We start from the raw sequence: 15,080 nt of genomic DNA on the forward strand, positions 1-15,080 counted from the left end.
TTTTTTATTTTTGCAGAGTTTCCATTGTATCCACTGTAAAGGCACTTACAGTTGAAGTCAGAAGTTTACATTTAAAAGTCATTCAAACTTGTTTTTCAACCACTCCACACATTTTTTGTTAACAAACTATAGTTAACAAACTATAGGTTAAGACATCTACTTTGTGCATGACACAAGGAATTCTTCCAACAATTGTTTGCAGACAGATTATTTCACTTAATCACAATTCCAGTGGGACAGAAGTTTACATATACTAAGTTGGCTGTGCTTTTAAACAGCTTGGAAAATTCCAGAAGATTATGCCATGGTTTTGCTAATTGACATCATTTCAGTCAATTGGAGGTGTACTTGTGGATGTATTTCAAGGCCTACCTTCAAACTCAGTGCCTCTTTGCTTGACATCATGGAAAAATCAAAAGAAATCAGAGATGAATGTACTTTGGTATAAAATGTGCAAATCAATCTCAGAACAACAGCAAAGGATCTTGTGAAGATGCTGGAGGAAACCGGTACAAAAGTATCTTTATCCACAGTAAAACGAGTCCTATATAGACATAACCCGAAAGGCTGTACAGCAAGGAAGAAGCCACTGCTCCAAAACTGCCATAAAAAAAATGCCAGACTGCGGTTTGAAACTGCACATGGGGACAAAGATTGTACTTTTTGGAGAAATGTCCTCTGGTCTGATGAAACAAAAATAGAACTGTTTGGCCATAATGACCATCGTTATGTTTGGAGATAAAAGGGGGAGGCTTGCAAGCCGAAGAATACCATCCCAACTGTGAAGCACGGGGATGGCAGCATCATGTTGTGGGGGTGGTTTGCTGCAGGGGGGACTGGGGCACTACACAAAATAGATGGCATCATGAGAATGAAACGTTTGTGGATATATTGAAGCAACATCTCAAGACATCAGTCACAACTTATTGTGGGAAGCTTGTGGAAGGCTACCGGAAACGTTTGACCCAAGTTAAACAATTTAAAGTTAGTGCTACCAAATACTAATTGAGTGTATGTAAACTTCTGACCCACTGGGAATGGGATGAAATAAAAGCTGAAATAAATGATTCTCTCAACTATTATTCTGACATTTCACATTCTTAAAATAAAGTTGTGATCTAACTGACCTAAGACAGGGAATTTTGTCAGGAATTGTGAAAAACAGAGTTTAAATGTATTTGGCTAAGGTGTATGTAAACTTGTGACTTCAAATGTAACCCTGAACATCAAATCCCATTCAATTCCATTGATTTGCAACACCAGCACAGTATGAACACATTTTAGCACGGCACAGCTTAATGAATGAGCATTATCCAACAGACACAACAGCCAATGAGCAAAGCGTTCATATTTATATCCGGAGCTCTTAACACAGACTTCAAATCCAACAAGACACACACAATTCAAACTCCACAATTCATCCAACACCTCAAGCAGATTGAGCAATTGAAAGAGAAACCGCACTTCATTCCCCTCTCTCTACAGTGAGTAGCGCAAAGAGCAAATCAAACAGTCAGAGAGCTACAATTAGCGTCAGTCGCTTTGTCACTTGCAATATACAGGGGCTCCCAATAGGCGCAGCGGTCTAAGTCACTGCATCTCAGCGCTAGAGGCGTCACCTCAGACCCTGGTTTGATTCCAGGCTGTATCACAACCGGCTGTGATTGGGAGTCCCATAGGGTGCCACACAATTGGCCCAGTGTCGTTAGGGTTTGGCCCAGGGTAGGCCGTCATTGTAAATAAGAATTTGTTATTGACTGACTTGCCTAGTTAAATAAAGATTAAATAAAATAAAAAAGTAGAGTAGCTTGTTTATCCTTGTTTGGATGAAGTCTTTACTTTTGATGTTTGATTTCGCTGAAACCATTCATCGGCGTTCCATCCAGCTGAAGTTTTTTTTACAAATATAAAGGCAATTCGTAATCCAATTCCAAACTAGCCTTGAGGCCACAGATGTGTGATGCCTCCATCAGACATGCTTCCAAAACAACCACAGAACAGGGAATCCAAAGCACCAATCGTGTAAAAACAAACATACTTTTATTTTCCAAACAAAGGTAATTTGGATGCTCAATCTGTCAATGATGATCAAAGTGATCAAAGTCAAAGCAATCAGATTTAAACTGTAAACAAAAAGAGTAGACTAATAGCAGTTCCAAGTATTTTTTATTTTAGGGGTGGATCAGCTTAATATTGTGGAAAGATTGTTGCTTCCATCAATGTAATTGTCTGCATTATTTCCAATCCCCCATATATTTTTTGGGTAAATATATATCCATATACATACACGCATGCATGCATATACACATATATACATACATTCCTATATAGATATATACTTTTTTAAGAATATACCTTTATTATTCCCACAAACCCTACTACCCTTCCCCCAATTGGAGTAAACTAATAAACACTTAGACTTCTACCTTCAGTTTATACATCTTATATACATTTTACAGACACAATCTATTTTACAATAGTTATATTTTGTTTATTTTTAGTCCTTCCTATTTCTGATGTCCATCCAGTTTGATTTCTGTTTGTAACTGTGCTATTTCACAACATTTCTGAACCTATATACATTTTACAGACCCCGTATGTTTTACATTGGTTATCTTGTTATTAGTCCCACCCTTCAGCTCCATTCAACCCCTCCCATCTATCTCTCAACATCATCCATTTTGGATTTCTATTTGCCATATATTTTTCAACTGTGCTGTGATGCTTCACAAAAGTACTGAACCTTTCTATTCTCACACAGCTTCTACAGATTGTAAATTAAAAATAAACATTTTTGCTAAAATAATTATTATATGATTGATTGACTATGGCTTTTCAAATCACCCAGTATTGCTATCTGCAGCGTTAGTTCTAGGCAAATGTTGCAATTCTTCAGCCATTCCTGAACCTGTGACCAAAAACGAGCCACATATGGACAACACTAAAATAAATTATCTAATGACTCTGCCTCCTCACAGCAGAATCTGCAGAGCTGGGAAGATTGTATCCCCCATATATATACCATTCTATTGGTTGCGAGAATTTTGTACAGTAATTTAAATTGAAAAATGTGATGTTTTGAATCAGGCGTTGTTTTGCGTAACAATTCATAAACCATGTGCCATGGAATGGGTACATCGAAAATCTCTTCCCAACTATTTTGCAATTTATATGGCACAGCTGTCAGTTTTTTGGTCCTTATATGTATGATTTTATTTATCACACCTTTCTTTAACCATTTAAGTTCTTTAATACAGGGCCGACATACAAGTTCCTTCCCCTTCTACTTGTCTCTTCCATTTTTGTGTAATACTGCAATTAATTAGTTGTAATTTTGGGTAGAGCAGACATTTCCATATGTCTGTGTTAGCTGCATGTGTGACATAACTCCACCAGTCCTATTTATGATATCATTCACAAAAATTCTACCTTTTTTAAACGTTTCTTCGAAAAATACATTTTTTTTAATCAATTAGTATATTTCAGTTGAACCACAATATTTGTTGTATTATTTGTTCTGTCTTTTCAGGTGGATTAAACTGAAATTGCAACCAACTTTCTAAGACTTGTTTAAAAAAAGAACGATATTTTGGAGATTATTTCCTTATTCAAACAACCAAAAGTGAGCAGGTGTAATCTGAATAAAGGGGGAAAGGCCATTATTGAACATAGGATGAGACATTCCTACCAATTTACTAGAGAACCAGTTTGGATATAAGTATAGCTTTTGAATGACTTATGCCTTTAGTGAGAGGTCTAATGCTTTAAAATGTAATAATTTCTGCCCTCTAGTTCCAAGTATTAGCGTAGCGGCCAAAAAACTGTAAGGTATCACCATACCCGAGGCCTAGTTGACCCATTCTACCAAAAACCTAAATAGGTGAAGGGAAGGGGAAAATGGGAAAAAAGGAGCGAGACCAGGAAAGGCTCCCTAATGGTTTTAAATACCCATGGTAACCATAATAGAAAACCAAATAACTAAAATTCATCAACCATACTTCTTAGTTCATAATGCAATATTTATACTTATGTTCAATAATAGTTTTCTTTAAAAAAAAATACACACACACATACACGACCAAAAGTATGTGGACACTTGTCGAACATCTCATTCCAAAAATCATGGGCATTAGTATGGAGTTGGTCCCCCCTTTGCACCTATAACAGCCTCCCACTCTTCTGGGAAGGCTTTCCACATGATGGAACAATATTGCAGGGACTTGCTTCCATTCAGACACAAGGGCATTCGTGTGGTGGGGCCTAATTCAGGCCTCTCTCAAAGGTTTTTCCACACCGATCTCAACAAACAATTTCTGCATGGACTGCACAAGGGCATTGTCATGCTGAAACAGGAAATCACTTTCCCCAAACTGTGGCAATAAAGTTGGAAGCACGTCTAGAATGTCATTGTATGATGTAGCATTAAGATGTCCCTTCATTTGAACTAAGGGGCAAATCCCGACCCTAAAAACAGCCCCAGACAATTATTCCTCCTATACCAAACTTTACAGTTGGCACTATGCATTGGGGCATACCTGCGTTCTCCTGGCATCCGTCAAATCCAAATTCGTCCTTCGGATTTTCAGATGGTGAAGCGTGATTCATCACTCCAGAGAATGCATTTCCACTGCTCCAGAGTCCAATGGCTGCGAGCTTTACACCACTCCAGCCGATGCTTATCATTGCACATGGTGATCTAAGGCTTATGTGCGGTTGCTCAGACATGGAACCCCATTTCATGAAGCCCCAACGAACAGTTATTGTGCTGAACTTGCTTCCAGAGGCAGTTTGGAACTTGGTAGTGAATGTTGCCACGGGGGACAGATAATTTTTACGCGCTACGCGCTTCAGCACTCTGCTGTCCCGTTTTGTGAGCTGGTATGGCCTAACACTTCGCAGCTGAGGCCTAGACATTTCCACTTCACAATAACAGCACTTATAGTTGACTGGGACAGCTCTAGCAGGGCAGAAATTGTTGGAAATGTGGCATCCTATGACAGTGCCACATTGAAAGTCACTTAGCTCTTCAGTAAAGCCAGTCTACTGCCAATGTTTGTCTATGGATATTGCATGGCTGTGTGCTAGATTTTATACACCTAACAGCAACAGGTTTGGCTGAAATAGCTGAATCCAAATTATGGTGGAAAAAAGTTTCTCAATACTTTGTTATATGCCCTTTGTTGGCAATGACAGAGGTCAAACGTTTTCTGTAAGTCTTCACAAGGTTTTCACACACTGTTGCTGGTATTTTGGCCCGTTCCTCCATGCAGGTCTCTTCTAGAGCAGTGATGTTTTGGGGCTGTTGCTGGGCAACACGGACTTTCAACTCCCTCCAATGATTTTCTATGGGGTTGAGATCTGGAGACTGGCTAGGCCACTCCAGGACCTTGAAATGCTTCTTACAAAGCCACTCCTTCGTTGCCCAGGCGGTGTGTTTGGGATCATTATCATGCTGAAAGACCCAGCCACGTTTCATCTTCAATGCCCTTGCTGATGGTAGGCTTTGTTACTTTGGGCCTAGCTCTCTGCAGGTCATTCACTAGGTCCCCCCGTGTGTTTCTAGGATTTTTGCTCACCGTTCTTGTGATCATTTTGACCCCACGGGGTGAGATCTCGCGTGGAGCCCCAGATCGAGGGAGATTATCAGCTGTCTTGTATGTCTTCCATTTCCTAATAATTGCTCCCACAGTTGATTTCTTCAAACTAAGCTGCTTACCTATTGCAGATTCAGCCTTCCCGGCCTGGTGCAGGTCTACAATTTTGTTTCTGGTGTCCTTTGACAGCTCTTTGGTCTTGCCATAGTGGAATTTGGAGTGTGACTGTTTGAGGTTGTGGATAGGTGTCTTTTATACTGATAACTAGTTCAAACAGGTGCCATTAATACAGGTAACGAGTGGAGGACAGAGGAGCCTCTTCAAGAAGAAGTTACAGCTCTGTGAGAGCCAGAAATCTTGCTTGTTTGTAGGTGACAAAATACTTATTTTCCACCATAATTTGCAAATAAATTCATTAAAAATCCTACAATGTGATTTTCTGGATTTTCTTTTCTCATTTTGTCTGTCATAGTTGAAGTGTACCTGTGATGAAAATTACAGGCCTCTCTCATCTTTTTAGGTGAGAGAACTTGCACAACTGACTAAATACTTTTTTGCCCCATTATATATACATGTGTGTGTGTGTGTGTGTGTGTATATATAGGGATTCTGTTCTTGTTTGCTGTGATTGATTATGTACCCTAGGCTAATGAACACTTACTTCTGGAGAAAGAGACTCTTCTGACCCGTCTACACACCTCAAAGGTATGTTTCTCATACCACAGGTGACTATCAGCACAATACCTGTAGGACACCAAAGAGCAAGTCAATTATACTTGACACAGTCAATGAAACAACCATTTCCAAATAGTTTGGGGTAGGGTTGCAAAACTCCTGGTAATTTACCAAAGTTACAAGAATTTTCAGAACTGTTGGTAAATGAACAGGTTATTTTGGTAGTCTAATGGAAACTTTAGATATTTAAATTAGAGAAATAAAAAAATATAAAAGTTTATTATTCATCTCTATACTGTACAGTATCTGTGTGCATGTTGTCCATGAGTTTCTAATAGATTGACCATATGTTTCATGCAGTGGAAGCTGCTGAGGGGAGGACGGCTCATAATAATGGCTGAAACGGAGTTAATGGAATGGCATAAAACACATGGAAACCATATGTTTGATGTATTTGATACCATTCCACCGGTTTTGCTCCAGCCATTACCACGTCCATTACCACATCTAATCAACAATGACGTAATTTGCAATTAACTGCAACTCTTCCAACTATTCACTTATTTCACAACTGCCACCAGTTCAGCCCCAAAACTCTTACAGCAAAGACATATTGACCAACTAAAACAAAAAAACCTTGTCAAAAAGAGCAGAAACCCTCAAAGTGATTCTATTTTTATGTTATGAAAATCACCTAAAATCTTCAAAAGTAAGAAAATAGTAGTAGTTTACTGGTAAATATATTAAGTTACCTGTAATATTCCACTTTGCAACCCTCATTTTGGGGCACTCAAATTGAAGGGCATAACATAATGATTATCTCACCATCGGTGACAAAAGACAACAAATAATCTATATCTAACTGTGATTGTTAGAATATATTGGGTGCACCTTGTTCAATCAGCGTGTGAAAGTATATTGTAGTGTGGCTAAAGGGATCACTATAAGATACCTCTTCATGTGAGTCTTGTAGCTGTAGGAGTGGCAGAGGCACTGGGAGAAGAACTTGCAGAGCTCGAGTACGCAGGGCTGTAGCTTGTGAGCACTCACAGTGGTGGTGCTGCTAGTAATGGAGTTGTCACGCCGCTCTTCTATTTTGGTCAAGCCAGGCCTTCTCCATGGGCAGCCTGCCAAAAAGAGACATGGTTTCTAAAAGCAGTGAAGCAACACCTAGGAATGTAATGAAATAAAAATGTAATCTACCAACTTCTTACTTTTTTACCACAACATAAAGGAGATCAATTACTATGTCGATTTGTGAGTCAAGACATGAATGGAAATGGCAGTAGTGCAACACAGGACTTGCTGCAATTCATAATAATAAATTGAATAATAACATTGATGTAAGAGATTTCCTCCTCTTCTTCCGAAGAGGAGAGGAGAGAAGGATCGGAGGACCAATATGGGGCGTGGTAAGTGTCCATGGTTCTTTTAATAAGAAATACTACACATGAACACGACTGAAATACAAAAACAATAAATGTGGAACGAATGAAACCCAAAACAGTTCAGTGTGGCACAAACACTGACACAGGAAACAAACACCCACAAACAAACAGTGAAACCCAGGCTACCTAAGTATGATTCTCAATCAGAGACAACTAATGACACCTGCCTCTGATTGAGAACCATACTCGGCCGAAACATAGAAATCCCCAAATCATAGAAAAACAAACATAGACTGCCCACCCCAACTCACACCCTGACCATACTAAATAATGACAAAACAAAGGAAATAAAGGTCAGAACGTGACAATTAATCACAACTAAATGATTACAAGATGATTTTGATAAGGTGCTCTTTTTACCCCTAGGCCTACAGTAGAAACATGAATTACAAATCTGACTTAATTTTCCTACGATCTCTTCATAAAAGTAAATAGTTGAGATCTCTGTCCCGCTTAAAATTACATTCAGCTTAAAAAGGGTTCATAAATGTGGCATAACTCTGTGACAAAATCACCTATGGCGAATGTGATATAAACATGTGCTTTATAAAGGGTGACATGTGCTGAAGGATGGCATACGTTTTAAAGTGATGTATTGTGGAAAATTACATAATTAGCCATGCTATCACATGTTTTACTGCTTAAAGAATTGTCTCTTGTTATATGCTAGTGTTTTTTCTAACCTGATACAAACTTGTCTTTGTGGGACTTAGTCATAAAGACTGGGCCTATAGTTAAGTTCTGCTTGGGTGCGGCCGCAGTATGTGACATCCCTTGGGTTTACTATCTACAGAAAGGCACATGTATGAAAACTTGCAGAAAGGAGCACATTATAGTGTTTTGCTGTTGTGAATGTGCTAACTAATTACCTTTTACACACTATCTGCTGACTGCCACCTATACAGAAAGGGGTTGTATGTATTTTCTCTATAAAAGCTGAGACCGGCTATGTTTGTTAAGCTTTCAACTCATTGCAACCAAGCAACCAACCATTTTTTGTGATGTTGATTGCTTCATTTTTGCAAATCTTATGATAAAGTGTTGTTTGAAAGACTCTGCAGTCTCTCTTCCCTTTGATTAGATATTCCATGACAAATTGGTGACAGCGGTGGGATGCTAACACCATTTGCTGATTGCTCCCGGGAGACCGAGGGTAATTAAACTGCGTGCAGGGGCGCCACCCACAGGGCTCCACCCACCTCGGACCTGCCAGGAGTGTCAGTGAGTGGATACGTCATTTCGGACAGATAAGATAAATTAAGGGTGAGACTGATTTTCTTAAAAACAACCTCCAATTGGGGAAAGTTAACTTTTTAGAAAGTCCTGTTCTAGGAACAGGTCACGCGTGTTATAGATACCAGGACAGAGTCCTAAAGTAATATACTATGAGTTACAATCATAATGCATGAGCTATGTTAAGAGATACCAGGACAGGAGTCCTGAGTCCTGATGAAAGTGTTCCAGGATATTATCCTGAAGAAATAAGAAAATAATCCTGCAGGTTACAAGAAAAAAAAAAAAGAAAACTATACAAAATTAAATAAACATTGTAAAAGAAAATGTATTAGTCAGTGTACTGGTAAAACAGTTGGTTATGTTTGGAAAACCAGTTATAAATGTAAACCCTACACGGAAATGTGCAAATACAACATTTAAAATTACACAGAATAATAAAAAAATATTTTGGAGGGGAAATTACTCTTTTCCAATTATAAGAAAGACGTTCCAAATGTTAAGAAAATGTTGAACAATATTATAAAGTTATGACTTTTCAAATCAAGTTATACACTATGTTGGCTGACAAATTTGTTGCTTACGCTATCCTTATGAACCCCATAGCATATAATTGCATCAAACTTGCTAGTATATTAACTATATGTTATCCAACTACCCAACGTTTATTGACTTGATTATTCACGTCATTCTTAGCTTAGCTACATGGTATAGTCGTTGTGCATTCTCAATGGACATTTTTAGAGAGGGTGCTTTGTAAATTCTCTCTGGCTATTTGTTTCTGATTTCAGAGCACTCTTGTCTGAATGTACCAGAGCCCAGAATAACTGATGAATTTACGAATGGTCAACACCTGTTGAATATGGCCGGTGTCAGTAAACGATAGGTAAAGAACGTAATTAAATAGTTACCAGCAGCACAGTTAGTCACCAACGCTTTGGATAACATGAAAAAAGCCTAACAAGCTCTGCTAGGGTGAGGAAATGGTCAAAGTGAGGATGTGTTCTCTTATTTGTGACTGGAAGTAACAAGCAAGCTAGCCAACTTTAGCCAGTTGACTTGGGTGCTTGACTGCCTTTGTGAGGTCAGAGAGCTTGGATCAACCCTGCCCCTTCGGGCAGTGTGTGCTCTAAACAGTCCAAATTGTTTTGTAAAATGTCTAACGAGTAATTTGTTAAGCTAACAAGTTAGCAAGAGGCTGCATAGTAACAGTATCAACCTCCAGGAGACATACAAAGCTCAACTGAAAGGTTACCATTTGTTTACAATACACTAAAATTAACTAATAGTATATAGTATGAAGTTGTCATGACTCTCCTGTGAAGATCTGAAGGATCAGGTTACAGTGGGTCCGCTCACTCTCAGCGCACTCTCTCTTTTAGAGCGGTGAAGTCGTAAATACCGAAACTTCTTTCCCCACTCTGCTGAAATTAAAGTTGAGAATCACTTTGTTACCACAGAGAAAGACTTTGTGGTACGGTAACCTCAAAAGGTTGAATAATGTAACAATATTTCTGTATTCCAATCAGTTGGAATGGTCCGTGGTTATTTAAACAATAATCATGTCCAACATTTACTGTGTGGTGATATAATTTAAGACGTTATAACGGAAACATTGTAACTTTAAGAGCTTTCACAATGTATTTATCAGATTTACATCTAAATGTTGTGGAACTTATATGAATAAATATGAAACTATTTGTGAGAAGATGAAATGTGACTTTAGTCTTCTCAATGAGAAAATGTTTTTTTTAATGTAAAGTTTATCCAGTCAGTGGCCACGCCCTTGTGAGCACAGACATTATACCCAAACGTCATGGAACGCCTGTGATATTGTGACAAAATGTACATACAGTTAAGAGAATGCAGGGACAAGGTCCCCACGTTGGAATGGCTACCACTCTATAGATCAGAAAACATGGAAGCTGTTGCTCCATGTTGAAATGGTTGGCAGCTCTACTAAAGGACAAGACCAGAGAACATGGAGATCATTCCTACGTTGAAATGGCTAAGAAATCAAAAAACGAAAGAACAATTATTCAGGCTGCAGCTCTTTAAGTGCTTTAGTCTGGTAAATGCAACCGGTTGAACGACCAAATAGTACGTCTGACGTATCCTTTACAACAGACACTATCCAGAGCCAGCTGACAAAACTACAACCACGAAAGACCTTGGGACTTCTGGGGAATTCAACCAGAAACTCTCTCCAGCAGATGACCGGCGACCACAGAGAGAGAAAACAAAGGCATACACTCGGAAATATGTACATTTTAATTTATTTTCGAATGAGTGGCTGTTCATGTTCAAAGTATTAGCATTTCAATGAGTATAGCCACCTGTATGTATCTGGGTCCACTCTCAGTTTCCCGCTATTGAACTGTCCCCACCTCTTTCCTTTGTCTACCAAGCCGTCGTATAGGTTTTGTCCACTAAGGACTTTTTCTTTGTTTCATGTTAGTGTATGACCTATTGTGTGTGTGTTTATGTGATTCTGTGATTGATTAGTTAGTTCATAAATAAATAAGTAAGCCAATTTGTATATCACTGATTCATGATTTATGATGCTAGGGTCTGTGCAGATATCCAAGGGTTTGCGATATTCAGGAATGAGATTGATGAGGTAATAATGCATTAATTGTTTGACTGTAATAGATCTGAAAATAATCTGAAGAGTTGATTATAGAGAAATAGAGACTATAAACATTTTCCCGTGGTGCCCCCGACTTCCTAGATGATTAAGGTTACATGTTTAGGTTAATCACGTAAGGAATAATTACACATAGAGAATTGATTTGAAAAAAAAAGAGTCTTCAAATTTAATAACAGCAAACACTATGACAAAGTATATACTCATTAAGCATGTGGTATATAGTATATTAGTATGGGAATTAACACAGCTTGGGCATGTGAGAATATTGATAGAATGTGTACGTCTGCTTTGATGTTAGGTTAGAAACCTCTTATCAGCAGGGATATTGCGGGGTTAGTAGAAAAATATCAAAGAATAGTGTGTGGGGCCATTGGTCCATCGAAAAGTGAGTGTAGGGGCATTGTTCATTTTATGACAGGAAAGTATGGGGAATTCACTTACCCTAACCAGTGAAACAATAAACACTTATGGGATTTTCTCGGTCCGGTTAATACATTTAAATAAAATAGCCCATACAGCTTGAAAGTTCGTTTTTTTGCGATGTAATGAAGAAATGTAATTATGTCGCAAGGGAAAATGTAATCTGCTTTTATTGACCTTGCCAGATCTGTTTCCAAATCAATGAATGTCGATTCAACTTTTTACTGCTAAATCCCCTTTGCGTATGTGAAATCTTTGCAAGAAACACTTGGATGAACTTTAAGTCTGTTTTCTGGAAATTGTGTCGTTATTATGTGCCAGATGTTAAGACTACAAAATCTTATAATTGTGTAAAAAAATCTATTTTACTGGTCATTTCAATAGCATTGGGTCTATGTTACTGACTGAATTGTTATGTTCAAAAATACTATTTTAACCCATCGAAATGTATATTGTATATTTTCCCTGATGTAATTTTGTGGATTTGGTGCATTACATGTTAATCTTATAATATACTGTAGGTTTAATAAGTGTGAAGCAGAAAGGGAATATCCAGCAGTTGGTATTAAAAATATAGAGTAATGTTGTCTGGGTAGACTACAATGAAAACATTGTCTTCTAGTAAGGAGATAATAATCATGGTTTGGTTTATTTTATTTTCTTAATATGATGGGTGACAGTGACAAAGACATTGATAAGAAGGGTTGATGTAAACTTAATGAGTGTTAGACATTTTTGTTAGTTTTTTTCCATGTGGTTTACCATACACACACACACCAGCACACACACAATTGACTGGTTATGAATATGAATACACACATGGAAGTCTTTATTTTCTGAGTTTTAATTAAACACGTGAATTCTTTTGATAAGAAATGTACTGGAAACATGGGATACCAAATATATGAAATGTTTGACTGTTTTTCATTAATTGGTCTAATATAGTAAGAAACACTTCTTTGAAGGGTTTGAATTACCTCTGTCCTGTCGTTATTTATTTATGCCATATTTATGATTCGGACCAACAGGAAGAAGAGGGCATTGCCTTTGACTAAATGTAAACTGTTTAAGTCTATTTTCCTATGACTGTATTGATACCATTTTTTAATTTATTGAGTTATTATGGGTGGTGATTCTTATTCAATTTGTTTTTTTTAATCAGTAGTAGTGTTTTTTTCTCACATTTCTCACATTTTGAGTCATGTATCAAAATGGGGGAGTTACCAGTCCTCTAAGGTTTTGGATTTAAGTTTAGACACCTTGAGTGATATGTAGGATTGTATCGAGTGCTTTATGAAGGACGGTATTGTTGCGTTGTTTGTTTGTTTTGTTTCGATACAAATCTCATCAGATTGGGTCTGCTGGATGGATGGGGGTGTCTGCACACAGCAAAATGTATCGTTATTTAGACTAAGAATGCATTGAGATCCCGATCTTTCATTAACATGCCACTCATGACAGTTTATGGCAGGGAAAAACGGGGGCTGTATTGATAAAAAAGTTAATACTGGTAATAAGTAGTACAAACTGTCTACATGATCCCGTTTGTAAATTTACATTCTAACTATTGGTGTGTGCTACGTTGAGGGTCTTGAATTTGAGTGATATACTGAACATGGAGCATTCAATTTGGGTCGTATAACATTGATAGTAGGGTAACTTTACTATTGTATTGGAACATCTGAAAGTGCTCAGTGGTGATTGGAATCTTGTATCATATGACACTGTGTGTACTAGGCTGAACGTCATTTAAAGGGGAATGAGATGTCTGAATCATATTTCACCCCACTGCAAATGCAATAACATACAGTATCTAGGCTGTCATTAAAACAAATCCCACATGTTGTCACACCCTGATCTGTTTCAACTGTCTTGTGATTGTCTCTAACCCCCACTAGGTGTCTCCCATTACCGCATGTGTATTTATACCTTCGTTTTTTGTTTGTTGCCAGTTTGTCTTGTCCTGGCAAGTACTACCAGAGTGTTCCCGGGTTTCCTGTGCTCTAGTTTGAGCTTTTCCTAGTCTTCCCATTTTTGACCTATCTGCCTGTCCTGACCCTGATCCTGCCTGCTGTCCTGTACCTGCTGCCAGCTGTCCTGTACCTGCCTGACTCTGATTACTTTTTTAAAGACTATTTTCCTACCTTGACCTACCAATTGCCTGCCCCTTGTACTGTAATAAACTCAGAAACTAGTACTCTCCGCCTCCTGTGTCTGCATTTGGGTCTTAGCCTGAGCCATGATAATACGAACTGGCCATGACTGACCCAGCAGACTCGGACCAGCTCTGCAATGTTGTCTCCTCCCAAGGAGCCACCATTTGGAAGACATGAGGAGTTACTGTTACACCCTGATCTGTTTAACGTGTCTTTTTGCTTGTCTCCACCCCCCTCCAAGTGTTGCCTGTTAGGCAGCCTACCACGACGGTAACCTCCTAGCCCCTCAGTAACCCCGCTGTTAGCAGCACCACCTCCCCGGCCACCCCAGTTTCCCAGGAACCCCGCTTACCTCCCCCAGAATGCTTCGATGGAGAGTCGGGCACCTTTCAGGTGTTTCTCACTCAGTGTTCCCTCATCATTGAGCTGCAGCCCTCCACCTTCCCCTCGGACTGCTCTAAGATAGCGAATTTCATCACGCTGGTGTCCGGGAGGGCTCTCTCCTGAGCTACAGCCGTATGGGAACAGCAGTCGGCCATATGCCTCAGTCTGGAGGACTTTGTGGCGGAGGTAAAGAAAGTTTTCAATGCTCCATTGTACGGGAGAGAGGCTACCCGAAAGTTACATCAGCTTTGACAAGACTCCCACAGTGTGGCAGACTATGCGGTGGATTTCCACACGTTGGAGGCTGAGAGTGCCTGGAACACGGAAGCGCTATTCGTCATGTTCCTGGAATGGGCCCACTCTTCCAGGCTTGCCTGCCACCTGGGCTCCCGTCGGACCCTGACCTTTGTGCGACAACGTTTTTGGTGGCCCAACATGGTTCCTGATGTCTCTGCGTTCGTTGCCGCCTGCACTGTGTGTGCGCAGAACAAGACTCCGTGGCAGGCTCTGGCGGATCCAA

General features: G+C 39.1%; 1 protein-coding gene across 1 annotated transcript in view; it reads right to left on the minus strand.

Moving 5' to 3' along the window:
* The window catches only part of LOC112263428 (HERV-H LTR-associating protein 1), a 68,024-nt gene that overhangs the window by 7,077 nt on the left and 45,867 nt on the right, over positions 1-15,080 (minus strand). Inside the window, exons 12-13 of the mRNA XM_024439621.1 lie at positions 7,222-7,396; positions 6,256-6,338 (exon numbers count right to left, since the gene is read on the minus strand). Of these exons, the coding sequence (XP_024295389.1) occupies positions 6,256-6,338; positions 7,222-7,396 (258 nt within the window). The remainder of the gene's footprint in view (positions 1-6,255; positions 6,339-7,221; positions 7,397-15,080) is intronic.

This window comes from Oncorhynchus tshawytscha, linkage group LG12 (genome assembly GCF_018296145.1).
Source record: "Oncorhynchus tshawytscha isolate Ot180627B linkage group LG12, Otsh_v2.0, whole genome shotgun sequence".
Classification (NCBI taxonomy): Eukaryota; Metazoa; Chordata; class Actinopteri; order Salmoniformes; family Salmonidae; genus Oncorhynchus; species Oncorhynchus tshawytscha.